The following is a 19815-nucleotide window of genomic DNA, read 5'->3' as shown; positions in this document are numbered from 1 at the left end:
CCTGCTGTGCATTTTTCTCCCTCCCCTCTGAGATAGGATGCTGCATGTTACAGCCGACAGCTCATTGTTAGGAGGTATTAGATATTACAAGTTACACAGTAGTCATCATCAGTGAAACAGGTTCCATCGGCTTATGCAGGCGAGGAACAGCCCGTTCTAACGCGAGTGTTTCTGCGTGATCTGCTTTGGAGAAGGACAGAGTTATGCAGTAGGGAATACTATGTGGAATCCTGTTTTGTCCCTTTGGGCCGATAGGGTGGAGGCTTGTCACTTTGCATTTTAAAAAGAAATTTTAGAAAAAGCATTACTGAAGAACTTGCAAGCACTGCCTTTTGCAATGGAAGAGAAGTATGAAGGAATGCCAACAGGAAAGACGTACTGGGATAGCACTGCTATCCAGAAATTGAGTGTAAGGCATGAGATGAGGAGAGTAAGTTGGCATTTGTGTCAGTGGCAGGCTTACTGTTACATACTTCTGCAGCAGCCTGGTAACACATCCAAGAGCTGCTCACCTTTCTCTGCTCTGAATGTGTGATAAAAAGTCAAGCAAATATACTTGTGACAGTCTGTTTCCTAGTAGTTTTCTGACAGTGATTTATTCATTCACGTAGTCCTTTATTATTTGGGTGAATCAGGTTAAACCACCTTTTTGTAATATGCATGCAGGCTGCCTCCCCTTGAAGCAGATTTTTGGTTTGGTGGGCCCATGTAAGTAGTCTGCGAGGGCCAAATGGAGCATCACTAGGTGATTTTCTGAAGTTACTTTTATGGTTCTTCCTGGGCTTCTTGGAGTCCCTTGCGAAGTAAACAGTCTTGCAGAAAGATTGCCATTGAATCAGAAAAAAAATAATTTTCCATGAAATGAAGTGGAGCTGTAGTTGATCATCACTGGGGGAAGGTATGATGGTTGATGGGAAGGAAGAAGAAAGAAGTTGGTTAGTAAGACTGGTTAGTCCATCTAGGTAGTTAACCTCAAAGGCACACAAATATTATTTGTTGTTATTACAGTTATAAAACTGTAGCTGCTGCTTTCATTTTGGTGTTGTAATATAACAACAGATGAAGCTAACCCTAAAGGGACCCGTTGTCTGCTTTATTCCCGTCAGTGATAGTCATTCTATATGTTGTCTTATAGGGCAAGGGCTCAGTAATCTGTTCTGTTACACCATATGCTAATACAGTGCTGATAAGCAAGTGTGAAAAATGAAAGGGAGGAATACATTAATTGTATTTGTGCAATAAGGTATGCTATCAAAGGTAATTATTTCATGACAGTTTTAGTTATAGCAGTTGTTTTATCATGGAATAAAAGATGGCTTTAGGAGCCTTTTATTGGAAAGACAATTGTATCAAATTAGTACCAAATTAGATTTTTGTCTTTATAAAGGTGAGCAAACCCATGAGCAGTTTTTAAATTGGTGTCTTCTACTCTACAAATGAACAAATCCTGTTTGAGGGTTAAAGAAGCTATTATTCTGTCCTTTATGCTGACAGCTTCATTACTGATTGGCCTACTGTTGGTATTAAAAAAATGTTTGGCTCCTTATGATCTTTGTGCATGCAACTATAATATTAATACAGACCACGGAACTGTTCATTAAGAAATGACTTTAAATGAGGTTGATGCTTGTAAATCTGGAGAGATACAGATGTTAAATGCTGCCATTCCTTTTCGTACACAGCCGTATGGCTAATAATTTCCAAGTGGCTAAAGCTCTTGTTAGCAAGAGTGCTGGTGTGTTAAGAATGGCCCTATAAATAACTTTAAGAACTGAAGTTGAAGGTGCTTCTTTTAAAGACTATTGTTAACTAAACATTATTGCCAAACAGATGGAAAGCATTCACCAGCCTGATGTTTTTAGGCCTAATTATATTATCGCCAGTCCTGTACGGCTCAGTTGAAGAGGTGTATCCAGAGGCCAATTTATAATCATTTAGCCAACACCTGTTTGGGAGATATTGACAGTCAAAGGGCACATTTAAAAAAAAAATCACATATGTTCTTGTATTTGTTGCCTCAATGTGAACAGTGTCTAGTTACAAACAAACTTGGGATAAGAAGAAGGAAAGTGACTGTAAACAGGTAATTGTTTCCAAAACATTCTTATCTGTCTGCCTTTTGGTACCTCTTGTAAAGTGGCTTTTATTTTTCTCTTGTTCTTTTGATTTTCTTAATTGTTTTCTTTTTTTTTTTTTTAAATTTTAATTTTATGCCTTTTGGTTAAACAAGGATAATAAAACCAATTTTACAGTTATCATTTATTCAGCTGGTTTCCACTGTTTCTGGAAGCCCCAGGTAAGAGGCCCGAAAAATTGTTTGGCAAACTCGGTGGCCTGGGGACATTTGCCTTTCACTACAGTGCCCTTGACAGGGAAACTGTGTGTCATTCCTTTGTCAAAAAATCTCAGTAACACCAACTCCTGTGATTATTTGTTCTGCCAGAAGATACAGAACAGCTTTTAAAATTGGGTGCAACCCTAGTAAAAGAGGAGGTCTTTGAGATGGAGAGCGTGTCTGTCACTATTTCTTTTGATGAAATTTGGCAAGAGAAGCACGATTAGAGAAGACTCCACTTCTCCTCTTGCTTGAGATGCTCCAGATGCGGTGGGGAGAGATGGAGGGCAGTGTTTTGAATGCAGCCATCCCAAAGAGCAAAGGTTGCTTTGCTGCAGCTACTATTTGGGGGAAGCCAGCACAACCCTGCCCTGAGACAACCCCTCCCGGGTCTTTGCATGTCTCCACCTCACCTCGCTGTGGGCACTGCATGGGATGGCTGTTTCTGCAGTTCCTTTGGCGTGGGGGGGGCATGTCAACCTGGTAGACTTCAGCCTTTCAGAAATAGCAGGGTATGGCTGCATTGATGCCCCACGCAGCAGGCAGATAAGGGAAACTGTGTGTCATTCCTTTGTCAAAAAATCTCAGTAACACCAACTCCTGTGATTATTTGTTCTGCCAGAAGATACAGAACAGCTTTTAAAATTGGGTGCAACCCTAGTAAAAGAGGAGGTCTTTGAGATGGAGAGCGTGTCTGTCACTATTTCTTTTGATGAAATTTGGCAAGAGAAGCACGATTAGAGAAGACTCCACTTCTCCTCTTGCTTGAGATGCTCCGGATGCGGTGGGGAGAGATGGAGGGCAGTGTTTTGAATGCAGCCATCCCAAAGAGCAAAGGTTGCTTTGCTGCAGCTACTATTTGGGGGAAGCCAGCACAACCCTGCCCTGAGACAACCCCTCCCGGGTCTTTGCATGTCTCCACCTCACCTCGCTGTGGGCACTGCATGGGATGGCTGTTTCTGCAGTTCCTTTGGCGTGGGGGAAGTCAGCATGTCAACCTGGTAGACTTCAGCCTTTCAGAAATAGCAGGGTATGGCTGCATTGATGCCCCATGCAGCAGGCAGATAAGGGAGACTGTGTACTGTGTTGTCTTTCTCCTGATGAATCTTAACACCATATTGCTCCTGACACGTCATTCCTGTGCAAGATGTCTTTTTTGATGCGAGCTGACTTGGTCTTCACTGCATGTTGTCTATTGACTTGGAGTTGCTGTATCTTGTCTGTTGAACTCAAAGTTCGGTAACCCCAGTGCTGGTGTTTTCAGCCCTTCGGGTGTTTGATTTTGCAGCCTAAATATTTTTGTGTTATACACAAATGTGTGTGACTATTTTTACTGGAAGTTTACAGTATCTATTGTAAATAAACAGTGGGTGCACACTCTTGTTCTTTTTCCTAGAGGAGGGTTGGGCTTGGGCTTGTGTGGCTGTCTTGCAGCTGGTGCTTTTCAAGTATATCTGTGTTCTTGGAGTTTGAAAACAACTCCTGGGCAGGGTGATTTGAAGATGGAGATGTGGACAGGGTTCCAGCTCCCTAAAGATGCAGTTTCTGAAATATATATAGACATAGATATTTTTGTTTGTTTTTTTTCAACACATAAATAAAAAAGCTTACTAAGAGGGAAGACATTACTTAGTACTCCTCTCTTCGCTGTGTCATGTTTAAAGTGCTTTTGGTAGAGGTGATGCACTCCTAACAGAGATGCTCTCTGCAGCTGTAGGTGTTCTCTCTGCAGTGAACCCATCTGCTCTCTTCTCCCTAAATAACTCCTCTTTTTTTGGTTGTTGTTACCTTAGTACTAGTTTACAGTAGCACAAAGGGACTTCCTCGCAGCCGTTTCTGTTGTGGCTTGTGAGTGCTGCAAAACAAAAACGGCCGTGGAGGAACGAGACAGCAGTGACTATATAGTTGATAAAACACTTTTTTGTGGCCTGGGCAAGTGTGTGGCCAGTTTTTAGATTATCTTCCTGGAAAGAAGCTATTTAACCACCCAGGGAAAAAAAACCAAAACCAACAAAACACACCCTTCCGTCTCATAACTCATTGGTAGACAACGCATTTTATGTATAGGAAGCCTGATGGGGAAAAGCATTGCACTGGGAAGGTAGGGACAGTGAGGATTTAAGTGAAGTGACACGGGAAGGTAATGCTATGTGAAGGTTACTTTTTGTGCTTCGTTGTGTTGCTACCATTGCATTTCTATAAATTGGATTCTGCTAGATTGTTGCTCTAATTATAAAGTACTGGTTATTTCTGTTACCATGCTAGGATTCATTCTGTAATTTAGCTGAATGGGAATCAGGTGACATTCCGGTAGTTCTCTAGAGATCTGTATCCTCAATCGTATTTCTTTCCTGAAAAAAGACTGGTTATCAAATGTATGCTGCAGGGCTTTAATTTTTTTTTTTTTTAATCATTATTTATATCACTTCCTTTGTAAGAATATTCAACATTAGATTTAAGAACTGTGTTTTGTTAACTTACTCGTGTGAACCCTTAATATTTCTCTGAATACTTTTCCCTTAGGTTTTGCTTGTAATGGACACTAGAACACAGCAGACTTTTATACTAAAGGTGAGTAAAGTCTTTTATTAGTTCTCTAAACAGTTTGGCCTCCTAAATTACAGCATCACACAAACATCAATTTGCATCTAATGTATAGAGTTACCTCTGTGATATGTTGTTACGTTAATACATGTATCCTTACTAAGCTCACTGGAATTCTTTTTTTGGTATTCAGTTGCTTTCCCTTCCTTTCTCTGTAACTTCTCTAGTGCTCAGATGTGCTGGTTTACTCACTTGAGTTGCCACCGGTTATTGAGGCCAACACCTTAGCAGGCTTTGATAAAAAAAATCACAATTTCAGTGTGCTGCTTAAAACATTTGTAAAGCCCAGGTGGCTCAGGACACACGCAGGCTGCTGGTGAAAGTGAAAATTCTCCTTAGCCCAAGTACATCCACAACACTTTGGTTTTGGTCTTCCCTTAGGTGAAGAATATGATATTCACCAAAGTGGTTTCTGGATGAAATGGATGACTGGTCTTACTCAAAATTGCTTTCCTATGTTTTACATCAGTAGGCTGTGAAAACTGAGTCTAAAGTTACTAAACGATTGAAATAATGAATAGTTAATTGGTCAGAATAAAGTTTTTCACAGTACTCTCTTGTGTTTCAGAAAGTGCTCAGATCGAGATCCCAATATGCTCGGAGCATCTGTGATGCTGAGAATTAGTTTAGTATGAGTATTGTTATTGTGGCCATTATTTCAGGCTCCCCTTGACGTGAATTCCACTGCTGATGGGAGGAAGGACTGAAAAACTGTGTCCCAAACAAGGAGCTCTAATTAGTTGTTAACAATTTGTAACTTTGCTTCAGGTCTGGCTTACAACCCTGCCTTAACTTTGTGCATCTGGCCTTTGAAATTGTTTGGTTTAGGTATGTGCAGGGTACAGAAAACCTGTTCATTCCTCAGAAAGTATTATTTGTGGATGTTTTATATTAGAACCTCACTTTATCTACTGGCAGATAGGGTAACATTGAATTTCCCATTTAACTGCTTATGTTTATCAATATTGTAATAGGTCACACTATCGACATAATTTTTTTTTCTCTTTCTCTCTCCCCTCCCTTTCTCCCTCCCACATCAATTTTTTCACTTCTGGCAACTTCATCTCTGTGCTACCTCCCAAAAATCATTACCTCTCAAGGAGACTAATCCTTTCCTTTCTGTTGTGGTGGTTGTTGTCTTTAGTAAAGTACAATGGAAATGTGAGGATTACCTGTAAGGCTAAGGCATCCTTTTGTCTTTGGAACTTGAATTGAATTTTTTTAATAGTGTCTCTTGGTCACACACAAAAATAAAATTTTAAAAAAAGGTCACAGGGAAATAACTGAGTGTCATCCTGATGACTTAGTTTGAGAGAGATTCTAATAAAAACATTGACCCATGTAATTGATTTTAATGGCAGCTTTGTGCCATCTTCTGTTCTCTGGAAATGCGCCAGATGCCATCAGCACAGCCTCGGGGGACCGAGGGGCATAGAGCAGCAGATGAGTGGTTTCTCTGAAGCCCAGAGTAACTCGGATAGATTAGTTTGGTTGATAAACACAGAGCACAGCAGGCTCCAAAGGCAACTGAGGGTACAACTGACCTTTTTGTTCTCTGTCAGGGTCTAAGGAAAAGTAGTGAGTACAGCAGGAGCAGAACGACCATCATCCCCCGCTGTGTGCCCAACATGGTGTGTCTGCACAAGTACATCATCTCCGAGGAGTCTGTCTTTCTCCTGTTACAGCATGCAGAAGGTTTGTCTCTCGTTTAAGTATATTGCTGAAAAGAGTCAAAGGTTTAAGTTTTAATCAATGGTACATTTCATTGTCAAATTAATCTCTGATACATCTAATTAAAATTTTTTTAGTGTGCCTGAGAGATGTCATGTAAGACTCCCCACTCCCATCCTCCGTCCTTCCCCCTTTCTCCCCCTCATTCTCCGGTGGATCTGATTCCTGTTTCAAATGGCCTCAAATCCTGATGGGTTACTTGAATTGTAGCAATATTGAAAGCTTCCAACTGTTTATTTTCTACAGGAGAGTGAGTGCTTTGACTGCAACAACTATCTGCTGTATTTACAGTCATCTCTCGGAGTTAAAGTCTTCGGCTAGTAAATCTTTTTAGCATCTTATAGTTAAAGTATCTACATTTGTGTAGACAAGTATCTACACAAGAGTTTAATAACTCTGCTAAAAACATGAACATTTGCCTATTGGTTAATATTGCATAGTTATTCTGATCTGGATTTTTAAGAAAATAGCTAGTGGTATCACACAGGACTTCAAAGCAGAACCACAGAGTTGTGCCTTCAAACTATTTATAAAATTCCTGTTAAATGTACAGGGAACAGGTGGCACAAAATAATTACATTTTGATTTTTTTTTGTCTAACACCTGGATTTAAATATTCCCTAAATGTAATTACCCGTATTTGTTTAGAATGAGTGCAGAATATAAATTTTGGGATTGCTAATAGTTCTTTTTTTTGGAAATGTTAATAATTCAGTCAGAGTAGATGATGTGATGGAACTAAGCTCACTGATACAGAGGATAATTTTATTACATTGAATATTATTTCTTTTTTTCCAGGTAACTTAGATTTTGGCTTTTTTGTGAACAATTTGTCACATGAGGCCAGTTAAAGTTAACTTTACAACATGAATGACTGTTTCTGCTATGTGTGACTTAATTTTACCATGAGCAGTGATGCATGAAGAAAGGCCTCGCATTACAGTACTGCCTGATGGTGATCTCAAGGGTTTACAGTGCTGCTCTGTACAATGCTACTTTTCTTGAGGTCTGTGTAATTCAGCAGAAAAACTTGGAGACTCTCACCTAAACTGTAATCTCCACATAAGCTGGTACATTTTGTTTGGAGAAATAATATTTTAAAAAAACCCAAAACAAGCAAAAAACCAGCCCTTGTCAGATACCAATTTCCCTTAAAACTAGCATAATCAAAGGATTAGAGTCAGGATAAAATAATAATTTTGAAAAACTGTTCCTAATATTTCTGGAATTTCTGAAGACCTACGGTTTTTCTCTTTTGTTCAGGAACAACATTCATGCTCAAGACAGAGAGAAAACTGGGTGAAGAAGTAATGGAATTTGGGGGAAATAGTGGTCAGATGGAGAGATCAAAAATTTTAAGGACAGGTTAATGTGACTAGTTGACAAAGATGATCTCCTGGAAGTGATAATTTTATTGAGACAATAGTGAGAAAAATGGAGACATTGCATGTTCAGAGCTCTTTCATTTAAGAACAGAAACCTCAGCTTAACATTTGAGGTGGACGGGGTGTTGTCCTTGTAAAAGAGTAACTCTCTTCTGGTCGTCTGTGATGTGGTCACAAATCCAGTGAAATGTGCCTGGCTTGAATGTCTTGCTTTTACCAACATCAGCTGTAACGTGTTTACGTGTTTTGAGTTCTATGGGGGAAGAATTTTTAATTTACTAAGTGCCTTCTAAATCAGGTTTGTGCAACACACAGCCCTGTGCAGCACCCCACACCATTTGTTTGATCTGCCAACAGCAGAGGTGGTGTCTGTCAAGCATCCTCATTTTGGCTGGCCAGGCAGCAAACACATGCTCAGAGGCAGCCGCAGCTCATGTTGCCTTTCTCCCAGCTGTAGGTCAAAGACATGCAAGTAGGAGACATGGGCAGGAGATGAGTTATTTTGAGGTGGAGTTGGGAGAGGAGGTGCTGATGAGATATGAGTGCTTTCTACAGGGAGAGCTCTGAAGGGGAACAGGGGGTAGGGAGCGTGGGAAGAACTGGGGAGCATTGCAGAGAGGATGGAGGACTGGCAGGCTGTGGTGCAGAGGAAGGGGAGAGTTGTGAGGACCAGAAGGGATTTTGATGTGGATGAGGGCTGTTGTTGGTAATACATGATATATGGGTTCACTTGACTGGGACACTTGTGGGTATAAGTTAAACTGCACAGGGTTTTCCCTCATTTTCTGATAAAGCAGGAAGTTGTTTGGAAACGGATTCCCCTCTACCCATGTTTGCAAACCATTCAAAAATGATTATGTGCTATAAGGACTCTTCCCTGATTATCAGGGAATTAACAAGGTTAAGTCACCTTTCATGAACTTACTGTCTGCACTCAGAACAGGCAAAGGGTGAGGAAAAGGAGTGATATATTCTGTTTTAAAGAGGGATGGCTGGGGTACAAAGCGATGAGTAAATTGCCTGAGAATGCATATAAAAAGTGTATTGCAGGTGTAGGGCCCGATCCGAAATCCCTACCTGGGGCAATAATTTTGTGTTGCTTCTAGAACTGCATGGCCTGTGCACCTCTCCCTGGCCCAGGAGACTGGTGCTGGAAAGTGATTCAGGAGAAAGGCTTCATTTTCTAGCTCTGCATGAATAAAAATAGGGCTAAAGTTATGCTGTACTATATGCAGGGACTAGTCTTGCTCACCCCACTGATGCTGGACTTGATCACATCAGTCTTATGTTAGTAGCACTCATCCTTTAAATTACAAGGATAATAATATCAGGAATCCCTATAGATAAAGCTGTCTTAAATTTTTTTGCATCTCAGACCAAATATAAATAGAGAAGGTGCTTGTAGTTAATTTGGGGAAAGGATAAAAATTTCTAGGACAGTACTTTCTAAGTGATAGTCTCTGAAATTTTATTCCATGACTTTATGAACGCTCTTAACATTCATACCGCAAATAGTTCTATTCCAATAGGAAAGAAGATTCTGCTAGTCAAATTTGTAAGTGATGGTAATTTATTATGTTAGGTATGTTAGCTACACCATTGGGAAGTTCAAGGGTAAAATATGAATTTAAGTGGGCGATGGCTTGAATTGTAGCAAATTCAGAGAAGATTTTAATGTTATGTACAGACATTATGTATTTGCTAAGCAGCTTACTATTTCCTGTTCGTAGTAAATTTTGACTGTATTATTAAGTGCAGCACTACTGGGTTTTGTACGGAATTCTGCAAGCTTGACCACAGACTCTCACTCAAGATTAAGCCTTTTTTTCTTTTTTCTTTCTTTTGGTAAATCATGATGCCATTACGTGCTCAGAATTGGTTAGTGAGGTCTTGGGTTCTCTTAGAGGCTTTTCTCATGGCCACAGTTGGAGGCTTCAAGGGTGTCTCAGAAGCATGAAAGTCCATAAAGTTGTCTTGTAGCTTTGTTGGAAAGCACTTGGCAAATTCTAGTGTGGTAGAGAGCCAATCTGATGTTAATAAGGCCTCACTTCTTCTTGGCACTGCTAACTCCAGAAATTTTAAACAGATGCTTCAAAAATAGGCTGGGGGGCTTCCATGGGACATCAAAGTTTAAGTGGCTGTTAGAAGCTGTCAAATCTCTTTAAGCATAAACAAGCTGGAGTTCCTATCAATCTGGAGAGCACTCAAGAAACTTCACGCTGAAGAGGCTTGCTGCATGCAGGAATTGATAGACAACAACACAGTAGCGTTCTGGCTTGCAAAACTGGGCATTTGTTGTCAGGAAAGGAGATAGTACGAGCTGTAAATATTCGACAGCAGTCAGAAAATGTATGAGAGGTGATAGGGTCCTTGGCAAGTGACTTTTTTCAGGAGGCTGCTTTGAAATAATAGCTTTTGCTCAAAGTGCATCGGGAAGTGGGAGCTTTGCCTAAACTAGCAAACTTTGTGTTTGCTCTCTGGTGTTTGTAACTACTGTCATGTTAGAGATTAGGTTGGAGATTAGCTTCCCATTCATGTGTATGCTGCAGCCCCACTGTGGCTGCGGTTGGGATGCTGTGAAACGTTATTGTTATTTCGTGGTAGTGCCTACATGTCTGGTTTCTTTTGGCCTAGAAACTGTACAAGCACAATTTTATGTAGTTATTGTACGTTAATATGATGAAGTTTACCAGTAGACATGTCTTTGTTAAAAAGGAGGACAGTGGTTCTAAGAAAACCATAAGGTTGTTCTTTTTCCAGCAAGGAGGAATGTTAATTTGCTTGAGGTGCATGACTTCTGATTGGTACTCCTGGCCATAAACAAATTCTTATGCAGTGATGTGGAGAGCTGGGCCCAGTTTTGGACAATAAATCAGGCAGATGTCTTTCAGTACTCTGTTTTTCTTCTCTATCCGATCATAACTATTTGGAAGCCTGGATTGTTCACTTTGACTTTGTTTGGGATCTCCTAAATACAGTGATTGCTGCATTCTTAGCTGCATTCCAGTTCTGCAGGAATTGGAGTATATGGTCCTTCAGAATAAACTCCTGGGCCAAGCTAGCAAAAGCCATTGATTTATTTTGAAATATGCCTCCTTAGTCGGCCAGTCTTTCAGGACGTGAAGCTGAAATGGTAAGTGTCTGAGCACCGGGCGAGGAAAAATCCAACAGGTCATGAATTTTCCTTGTCAGCTAGAACTAAAAACATGTTTAGGAGATGAAATTTGCTAATCTGTTAAGTTTCATTTTATTCTATGGTATATAGTATATAGTCTCTGTATGCTCTTCTCTTTAATGGTCCTGTGTCAAGTGCTATTAATAACAAAATACCTGTAGAAATATTTGAAAGAATGTAAAAATATTATGGAACTAACAAGAGTCCTAGCCAGCTTCATCATTTGGTCACTTTATGCTGAAATTTCCTGTTGATTATTTTGGACACTAACTTTTTAGATTCTGCCTCTCGGAGCAGAGCTATAACCTCCAGAGTACTGGAAATGTGGTTAAGTAAGGCAATTCTAATAAGTAATTTCACATTGAATAACTAGATAAGAATGTAGACGTTGGTGATTTTCATGTGCTAATAAAAGCAGAAAGAGCAAGCTGGACTGGTTCTAGAGTCAGTTCGTGGTAGAAGAAAATAATCTTAATAATTAGTTACCTTAATACTGTACTTCTGAAATTGTATTAAACACTAATAAACTTTAGCTTAAACTGGTAGCTTTTATAGTTATTTAGTGTGTTAGACTATTTGACAATGACTGAAGCTTCCTTGTTTGGATTGATTTCTGTAATTTTAGTTTTTATAGATTCCTGATACTATATTAGCAAGGCTTGCTAATGGGTTTTCTTGATCTTACACAACACATAGGGAGAGGGGGAAAGATTATTAGTATGTCATTCATAAAGGCATAATTATATACCCAGATACAAATATCACTTTTGTTTGACCCTGAATTGGACATTTTCAGAAAGGAATAAAATTGTTGTTTTTCACTATAGAACACAATTATTGAATAGCATTTATTTACGTATTTCCACTTGACCAGGAGGCCAGTCTTGAAATATTTGTATGTAAACATATTTGGGCATAATAATTTTTTTTTCTATTTACTTGCATTTTAACTCTAAATTGGAGTTGCATCAAGTAGTCATTTCCACTGTGATTTCTAAGACCAAGTGATTGTTAATGAATGTTAATAATGTTAATGTTCTTTTTTAAAAAGGTAAGATAATACATTTACAAATAGAAAATGAGTCATTGTTGCAGTTCTGCCTGTTTTCACAGGTGAACAGTAGTGAATTCCTGAGTACTGTAAGGATAAAGAGATTTTTTTGGTCTTTTGCAAATTTTAGTTTTGCTGAAAGCATTTGAAATCGAACATTTAAAAAAAAACATAGCATGAACCGCTTGACTCTTTCAGTGATTTTTCTGTGGGGTTTTGAAGGATTGATCTCAACGCGTCTGTTTTCTTTCCTTAAATCCTTCTTGGGTCTCCTTCTTTCTTAAGCTACACTACGACTTCGAGTAGAGGCCAAAATCTAGTGGAGGCTGTATGAAATCTTACATGAAGTGAGGTGGAGGGAGCAGAAGACAGGAGTTGTCCTGGGAGCAGCTTGTCACCTGTCTATAGGTGAAAAGCAAAGTTGTGTGAGGATAATTCTTGCGCTTTTCATACTGCCGGGCAGTCCAGCCCTTTCTTACATAAATACAGGGGTGAGAAACATTTAGGTCGGTGAGAGCTGTTCAGGTGTCACATGTAAAACACACCTGGCGTCCAGTAATGACACAGGAAAAAACCATGACAATAGATCATAGAAATAAAGTTTTGAGCTTTCTGCATCCCTGGGTCAAAGCTCAACCCAAGCCTCCATTAGAAAGACCTTTTCTTACTCCTTGCATCTGAGGAAGGACTGATGGTGCTAATATTTGCATTAAAGCCATGCCTGGAGGCTGACGTGCTGTTATGCCAGGCATTGTCCAAAGATGCAGAAATGTAATGTGGGTCTTCGTGGGTCGTGTTCTGAGAAAACCCTTTGAAAGCTGAGATTTATGTTTTCATAAGAAATTTGTGAAGCCAAACACTAGTAATGTGAAGATGGAAATATTTAGCATCTAGCATTTGCTTGTACTAATTAATATAATGCAGGTGGGATGGGGAAACTTTGTGTTTTATTAAATGCAGCAGGGGCGTGGTTGTCACATGAGATTTTATTGTTTGGTGTGAAATGACCCTTAATAATTCCATGCTTAGTTAATAAACTGGACAAAGTTATTTTGCAAGCACTGTTTACTTAAAGAATTTAATTGAAATATTAAAGAAAATAAATTGTTGTAAAAATATTGTTCCGTCAGAATCTTGGAGTAAAATTAAACTTTTGTGTTGCTTCTTTTGTCATGGATGAAAGCGTATGTTCTCGCTGTCGTTCTCTTTCTCTTTTCTGTTGTTTTCTCTCCCTGCCATTCCATAGCAAAAGCATGAATAAATGTAAAAATGTAATATTAGAAAAATTATTTTTGGTGATTATGGGATGAACAGCTTTTATTTTTACCAAATCAGTTTAAAACCAGTAATTCTGAGGTCCTACGCAAGCTGCAGAGCTCAGAAGACACAGCAGTGCCCTGGCTCTGCCTTTGCCCTGCTGAACAGCTGTGTAACACGTCGTACCTAAGGCAAGTGGCTTCATCTTAAGAGTCTGCATGGACTCACTGCTTCTCACGGAGGCAAGGTCCTGCTCGTCAGGCACTTCTGGCAGGACCGGGGCCCTTGGTCTCACCAGTGCAGGGCGGCAGGTCGCTTGCGTCCGGGCAAGCTCAGTCAGTCGCTGCCCAAGGAGGCAGCCTGCTTCTCTGGGCTGCGGGCTCCTGCTCTGCCGGGAGAGACTGATGAGCCATGTCGTGCTACTGTGCATGGCACGCTTGTAGGTATTTTGAATGCATCTTTGGTGAGTATTGCAAGTGCTTATACAGTGGTCAGTATAGCAGTTCTTCCATTCTATACGAGCATTGCTTCTGTTTGCTCCTATTCATTTACCTGGTATCTTTTTTCATTGTCTTCTAGAAGGTGGCAAGGGTCGTTCTGACTTAGTAAGTCCATTTGTAGCTTATGGCAGAAACCACGTGGATTAATAGATCTAAATTGCCATTTTTACCATTGGACTCAAGCTGTTAGAATTCCCTCTTAATATTTTTAATATACTTAGTTTCATCACAACCAGCAAGATTTTTTTTTCCCCTTCAAAACCAAGTCTTAGCTTACCCAGGGGGATGGAGGGCAAGAAAACTCCACATTATATTATTCAAATTCATTTTTAAAGTATCAAGGTTTTTCTGCCTTTGGTTAAGTTTTTTTTTTTTTTTTAAATACCTGGGAATATAGAAAACCTGTTTCTAGGCAATGAAAAATACTTTCTTCTTTTATTGTACTTTTTAAAAGAATTTTGCCTGATACGGAAAGTGTTTAAAAATAACTATTAAAGACTGTGTTTTGGAAAAATATAAGACTCTGTTTTATAAAAAAAAAAAGAAATGAAAAGAAAAAGAGAGAAAACCAATCAAAACTTTGCAGATGCCCAGTAGGCTCTATACTTTTTTTTTTCTTCTACAAAGATTTTGTTAGAACCCCTGCATTTTACAGAATTTCTGTACAATCTTTTAAACTGAAGTGTCTTGACTTTGCATTTTTCCGTAAGTTATCAAAGGTGGCTCTCTAGCTTTAAGCTAAATTCTTTGGCACGTGCAAGAGATGCAGTAACATCTTGATTCATTTGGTACAAATTATGTTTTGTAATCTGTAAGCTTCTTTTAATAGTACAATATTTGGAAAAGTGAAGAGTCCTATTTTATATTTTTTTGAAATGCAACTATTGCTTTTGGAGCTGTAACTTTCTTTGATATGAAGGAGCTGCTTTGTCAATGTAACTTAGAGTATTGATAAATGCTTGTGTAATGCAGCAAGGTGTAAAAAACTTTCTTGAATTCTGAAATTACAGGGAGAAATACATCCATATTTAACTAACAAAACCCACTTCTTCAATGAGAGAAACAGATCCTTAAAATAATATGAGGTAATTCCCTTCCCCTTCCCGAACTTGCTAATTAGTTTTTAGCCCATCTCCCCTAATGTTGCTCATGAGCTTGGAGCTGTGATACAGAAGTATTCAGTACAGGCAGAACTGGTGTTGGGCACTAAACCATTTGATCTTCCCTAGTTTTTGCTTTCTTTTGAGACACCAGATGGAGAGTAGTCACCACCATGCAACTTGAGACAGACTCTGAAATGAGACTTTACTGAAGTTTAAAAAAAAAAAAAAAAGAAAAAGAAGCTTAATCTCAGATGCAGCTCTTTAAATATTTATGTATTAATACAAATCTGCTTGAAAAGCAAGTTGTGGTCCCTGTAATTATTTCCTCCTGAGGCAGCGGATCCAACTTGCTCTGTGGGTATAAGGATATAGTGTATTGTGACAACCGGGGTATTTTCCTGTTTCGTTATGAAATTGATTCTGCTTTGAGTGAAATTAAGAGGTTGCCCCTCCCCTTCTTTTCTTGCAGGAGGAAAACTGTGGTCTTATGTCAGTAAGTTCTTAAACAGAAGTCCTGAAGAGAGCTTTGAAATTCCCGAACCCAGAACATCCAGTTCAACTAAAATTTACCTGGAGCAGCCAACACCTAGTCCTAAAGAAATTGGTAGCAGCACTGATTCCAGAGAAAGCTACGGGGAGAGCATGCTGAAGGTGGTCCCACTGAAGAGCAGCCTAACGCCGAGCTCTCAGGATGACAGCAGCAACCAGGAGGATGGCCAGGAGAGTTCAAAGTGGATGGACTCAGGATCCAGCTCAGAAGAAGAGTGCACTACTAGTTATTTAACATTATGCAATGAATACGGGCAAGAAAAAATTGATTCAGGCTCTCTAAATGAGGAACCGGTGGTTAAACTAGAGAGCAAAGGTCTAAATACCAAAGAGAGAAGTTGCTTACAGAAGTGCAGTGTTGCTGGCAGTGATAGCTTCACCTCTCGGATTGCATCTCAGGAACAAAAGCTTTTCATTGACGATGCTGAGTCAGAAATAGCTAGCCCTACTAGGATATTGGACTCATTAACTAAATCAAAGAACAGCCCCATGGAACTCTTCAGGATAGACAGCAAAGATAGCACTAGTGAGCTCCTGGGCCTTGATTTTGGAGAAAAATTATATAACCTGAAATCAGAGCCTTTGAAGCCATTGTTTTCTGTCCCAGATCATGACAGAAGCTTGGATGCTCTAGAGAGCAAAATGGGTGTGAAAGCTCATGACACCATAAGCAGGGGTTCAAATGACTCTGTGCCAGTTATCTCCTTTAAAGATGCTGCTTTTGATGATGTAAATAGCGTTGATGAAGGGAGGCCTGATCTCCTGATAAACTTACCTGGTATGTCTGATGAAACAGAAGAGGCAGCAGCGTCAAGGCCAACAAAGTTTACAAAAACTGATAGGGACATGTTGGAAGTAAAGTTATTAGAAACGCCTGATGTCTTACAATTAAATAACTCTGCAGAGCCGTGTAAAGCATTTGATCGAGAGCCAAATCGTGTGGCACCAGAAGTGGGTGATCCTTCCCACGAGGAAGCAAATGGTCACAGTGGTGTCACTCAGGGAGCTCTTGGGACCCTCTTTACATCTGACCAAGAGGTAGGTAGTGCAGAAGACGGGGCTCTATTTCAAAGGCTTGGAGCCTGCTCCTTAAATGTGACAAGCAAAGAAGAAAGTTTATTTGTTTCCAGCCCCCTCTCAGGTGCTCAAGATATTAACTTGGACAGAGACACGTTAAGAAATGAAGCAGTGTTGCTGTTTTCCGATCAAACTGGAGACTTTGGGAAAGAGGAAACAGACTCGGCTTTGTTACCAGCAGCTGAAAGTAAAAAGACAGCACCAAAGAGGGAAGACAAAATAGCAGTAGCAGGGGAGAAGGAAATACATCAAATTTTTCAGGACCTCGACGAAAGATTAGCGATAACCTCCAGGTTTTATATCCCAGAGGATTGCATTCAAAGATGGGCAGCTGAAATGGTTGTAGCCCTTGATGCTTTACATAGAGAAGGAATTGTGTGCCGCGATTTGAACCCAAACAACATCTTATTGAATGATAGAGGTCAGGAACTTTTGCAAATGCATTTCTTTTTATTCGCTGTTGCTTCCAATTAACTGAGTAGGCGTTTTATCTTGTAATTAGTATCTTCATTTCCTGTCTAGAGCTTCATTATCAGTGCAGCAAATTCACCCCCAGTAATAGCTTCTAGTACTTAATGATGCCATTATTCTTAATGATACTGTTTTTAGCTACAAAAGGAGTAATTACAGTTCACTTCTGCAGAAAATGGAAGGGAAAAATGTTTTGATTTCTCCTGTCGTTTTGTTTTTAGGACACATTCAGCTAACGTATTTTAGCAGGTGGAGGGAGGTTGAAGATTCCTGTGACAACGATGCCATAGAGAGAATGTACTGTGCTCCAGGTTAGAGCAATCACCTACAATGTTTCACTTGGAAAGTAGATTAGCAGCTTTCATTTTCTCACGGAACCTCTATAGCATAGAGCTTAAGATCATGCAATATTTGAATTTTCTTTGCTTTTTCCTGAATGTCTTAAAAAGCTAGAGTGCTCATAACTGCTTTATTGTTGAACTGTGGTGGTGTTAGATCATTTCCATAAAGTGTAATTGCATTGAATGTCTTGTTTAAGCAAATTTAAGGAATGTTTTGTTTTCTTGCAGTTATTTGCTAAGTGTGGGTACATCTTGATAACTGAAAAGAGCAAATAAAGAAAAGGGCAGACTGAAAAGATGACTAAGAAGAAAGAGCCTTAAAAATACAGAAATTTATACATGCAAAGAACACGGGGGCGGGGGGAGGGGAACCCATAGCAGTTTGAAAAATACAACCCTAATAGGCTCAGAGATGCCTCTGACATTTTTGATGAGCTACAGTGGGCTTTGAAATAGTTTAGAGAGCTCTTTTCTTAGAACTGCTTTCATCAATCACAAGGGTGATAAAATCAATATCTCTTGGGTTTCTATAGCAAGGATGACACTTGAAACCGAGCCCTCCCTCTTTTCCTTTTTCCAGTTTGTTTTCTGCTAATACAGTGGTCAAATGGTAGTGACAACCAAAAATCAGGTGTTTTACTTACAACTTCGTATTTTAAAAATTTCATAGCTAGCTTAAAAAAAACTACATTTAGAGTTGAAATGACAAGTGGGAGGCTATTTAGATTTTCAGTTTCCCTTTTTTATTCTGAGCTTGAAATGCCAACATACTCCTTCTGCTGAGCGTATGGTCTGGCTAGGCATTGCAACTTGGCGTGCAGGTAGTCCTTGAGCTCAGTCTGCAAATGTGCTCAGAAAAATTTAGAATAAGTGTTATCAGCAATGGAAGTTCTGAACTTAGTTTGGCATCAGGTGTTTGTTCTGTGACTTAGTCCCACAACTGAAATACAGTAAGGAACTGCTGTCTGTGAATAAACGCGGTAGGATCTCAATAAAAATTTGGATGCCAGCCTCTTGAGATAATAGTAAATAAAATGCTTTCTGTCTAGGTGCAAGTCAAAAGGGCAGGTATTAAAGAAAAGAATTCTTTTTACTTATCAAAGCAAACCCAACACCTTCATTCTACTCTCACCCCACTTTAGTTCAAGAACAAGAAAATTGGGGAATCCCAGTAATTCTCGTGGTTGTTAAAAAGAAACGTGTCCTGGCTGGCAACGTGCATGACACCCTGCTAGAAAGAGGCGTTTTCCTGCCTCCCTAACTTAGCCTCGTACAAAGCGTTCCCTAGTTGAGTAGTAGCAAAGATGGGAGTGCAGCCTTTTCCCACCCTGTCATCATTAATGAGCTGTGAAAGTCAAAGCTTAATTTTTCTGTATTTTAATGAGGATCCAAAGAGAGGCTTTTTTTTTGCCCCCTAAGCCCCAACCAGCCAACTCCTGTAGTAATTAAGTGTTTAGGGAGCAGTTGAAATAATATTTAGAAGTCCCCAAATGCAAGAATAAAGTTTTCCGCACCATCGTTATTTCCACCTCACAGCACAGGTGTGGTATCCATCCGGGCTTTTCTTGGTCAAGTTGCCCTCTCCTCTCTGCCCTCTCTGCCCTACCCCAAGCTGCGGTTTGCTTTGTGTATCTGTAACCGGCGAGCTACAAGATGATTAGCAAATGCAAATATTAGATACATGCAAGATGGCTGAATCGATACTGCTTTACGATTCTTACCTTTCGTGTTTCTTAATGTTATCTCTGCAAAGCATACTCTTATTTTAGTGTAGCTATTTCATGCTAATTTTTGCGTAGGAGAGTAATACTTGGTATAACTTAGCAGTACAAAATATGTTTTGGAGCCAAGTGCCATTCTGTTCTGACCAATGGTTTGATACTTGTACCTTCAATAATGGTGTATAGCTGAGTCCAAAGCAGCTTTCTTAGGGCTACTGCTGCTGGTAAATCTTGCTCTGGAACTTTTGATCAGTATTAAAAAAATAATCATGTTTGTGGGCTTTCTTAAGGCTCTGATGTTGCAGGGGAAAAAAAACCCCTTATTTGGATGATCATTTTTCATTTTAAGGAAAGTGCCGTGTCCCTGGAACCCATGTCTCCCCTTGATCATGATAGCATTGCTCCTCAAGGTACTTCTTGGAATAAGGATTTTGAAATTCTACGTGTGCTTTAGTTCAATACACGAAGAGAAATTGGCAAGTTCAATTTTTTTAATTCTTTTTAAGTTGCTTTTT

At 39.6% G+C, this 19815-nt stretch overlaps 1 protein-coding gene across 5 annotated transcripts in view; it reads left to right on the top strand.

The window, feature by feature from the left end:
• Positions 1 to 19815, top strand: part of RPS6KC1 (ribosomal protein S6 kinase, 52kDa, polypeptide 1) — an 85841-nt gene that overhangs the window by 51894 nt on the left and 14132 nt on the right. For all 5 annotated transcript variants that reach the window (XM_009888192.1, XM_009888199.1, XM_009888207.1 and 2 more), the window contains 4 exons: positions 4859 to 4906; positions 6502 to 6634; positions 15611 to 17188; positions 17460 to 17549. In XM_009888192.1, the coding sequence (XP_009886494.1) occupies positions 4859 to 4906; positions 6502 to 6634; positions 15611 to 17188; positions 17460 to 17549 (1849 nt within the window). The remainder of the gene's footprint in view (positions 1 to 4858; positions 4907 to 6501; positions 6635 to 15610; positions 17189 to 17459; positions 17550 to 19815) is intronic.

The sequence above is a fragment of the Charadrius vociferus genome, unplaced genomic scaffold, assembly GCF_000708025.1.
Source record: "Charadrius vociferus isolate BGI_N301 unplaced genomic scaffold, ASM70802v2 scaffold340, whole genome shotgun sequence".
Taxonomy (NCBI): domain Eukaryota; kingdom Metazoa; phylum Chordata; class Aves; order Charadriiformes; family Charadriidae; genus Charadrius; species Charadrius vociferus.
The sequence above is the reverse complement of the archived record's forward strand: the minus strand, read 5'-3'. Positions and strand labels throughout refer to the sequence as shown.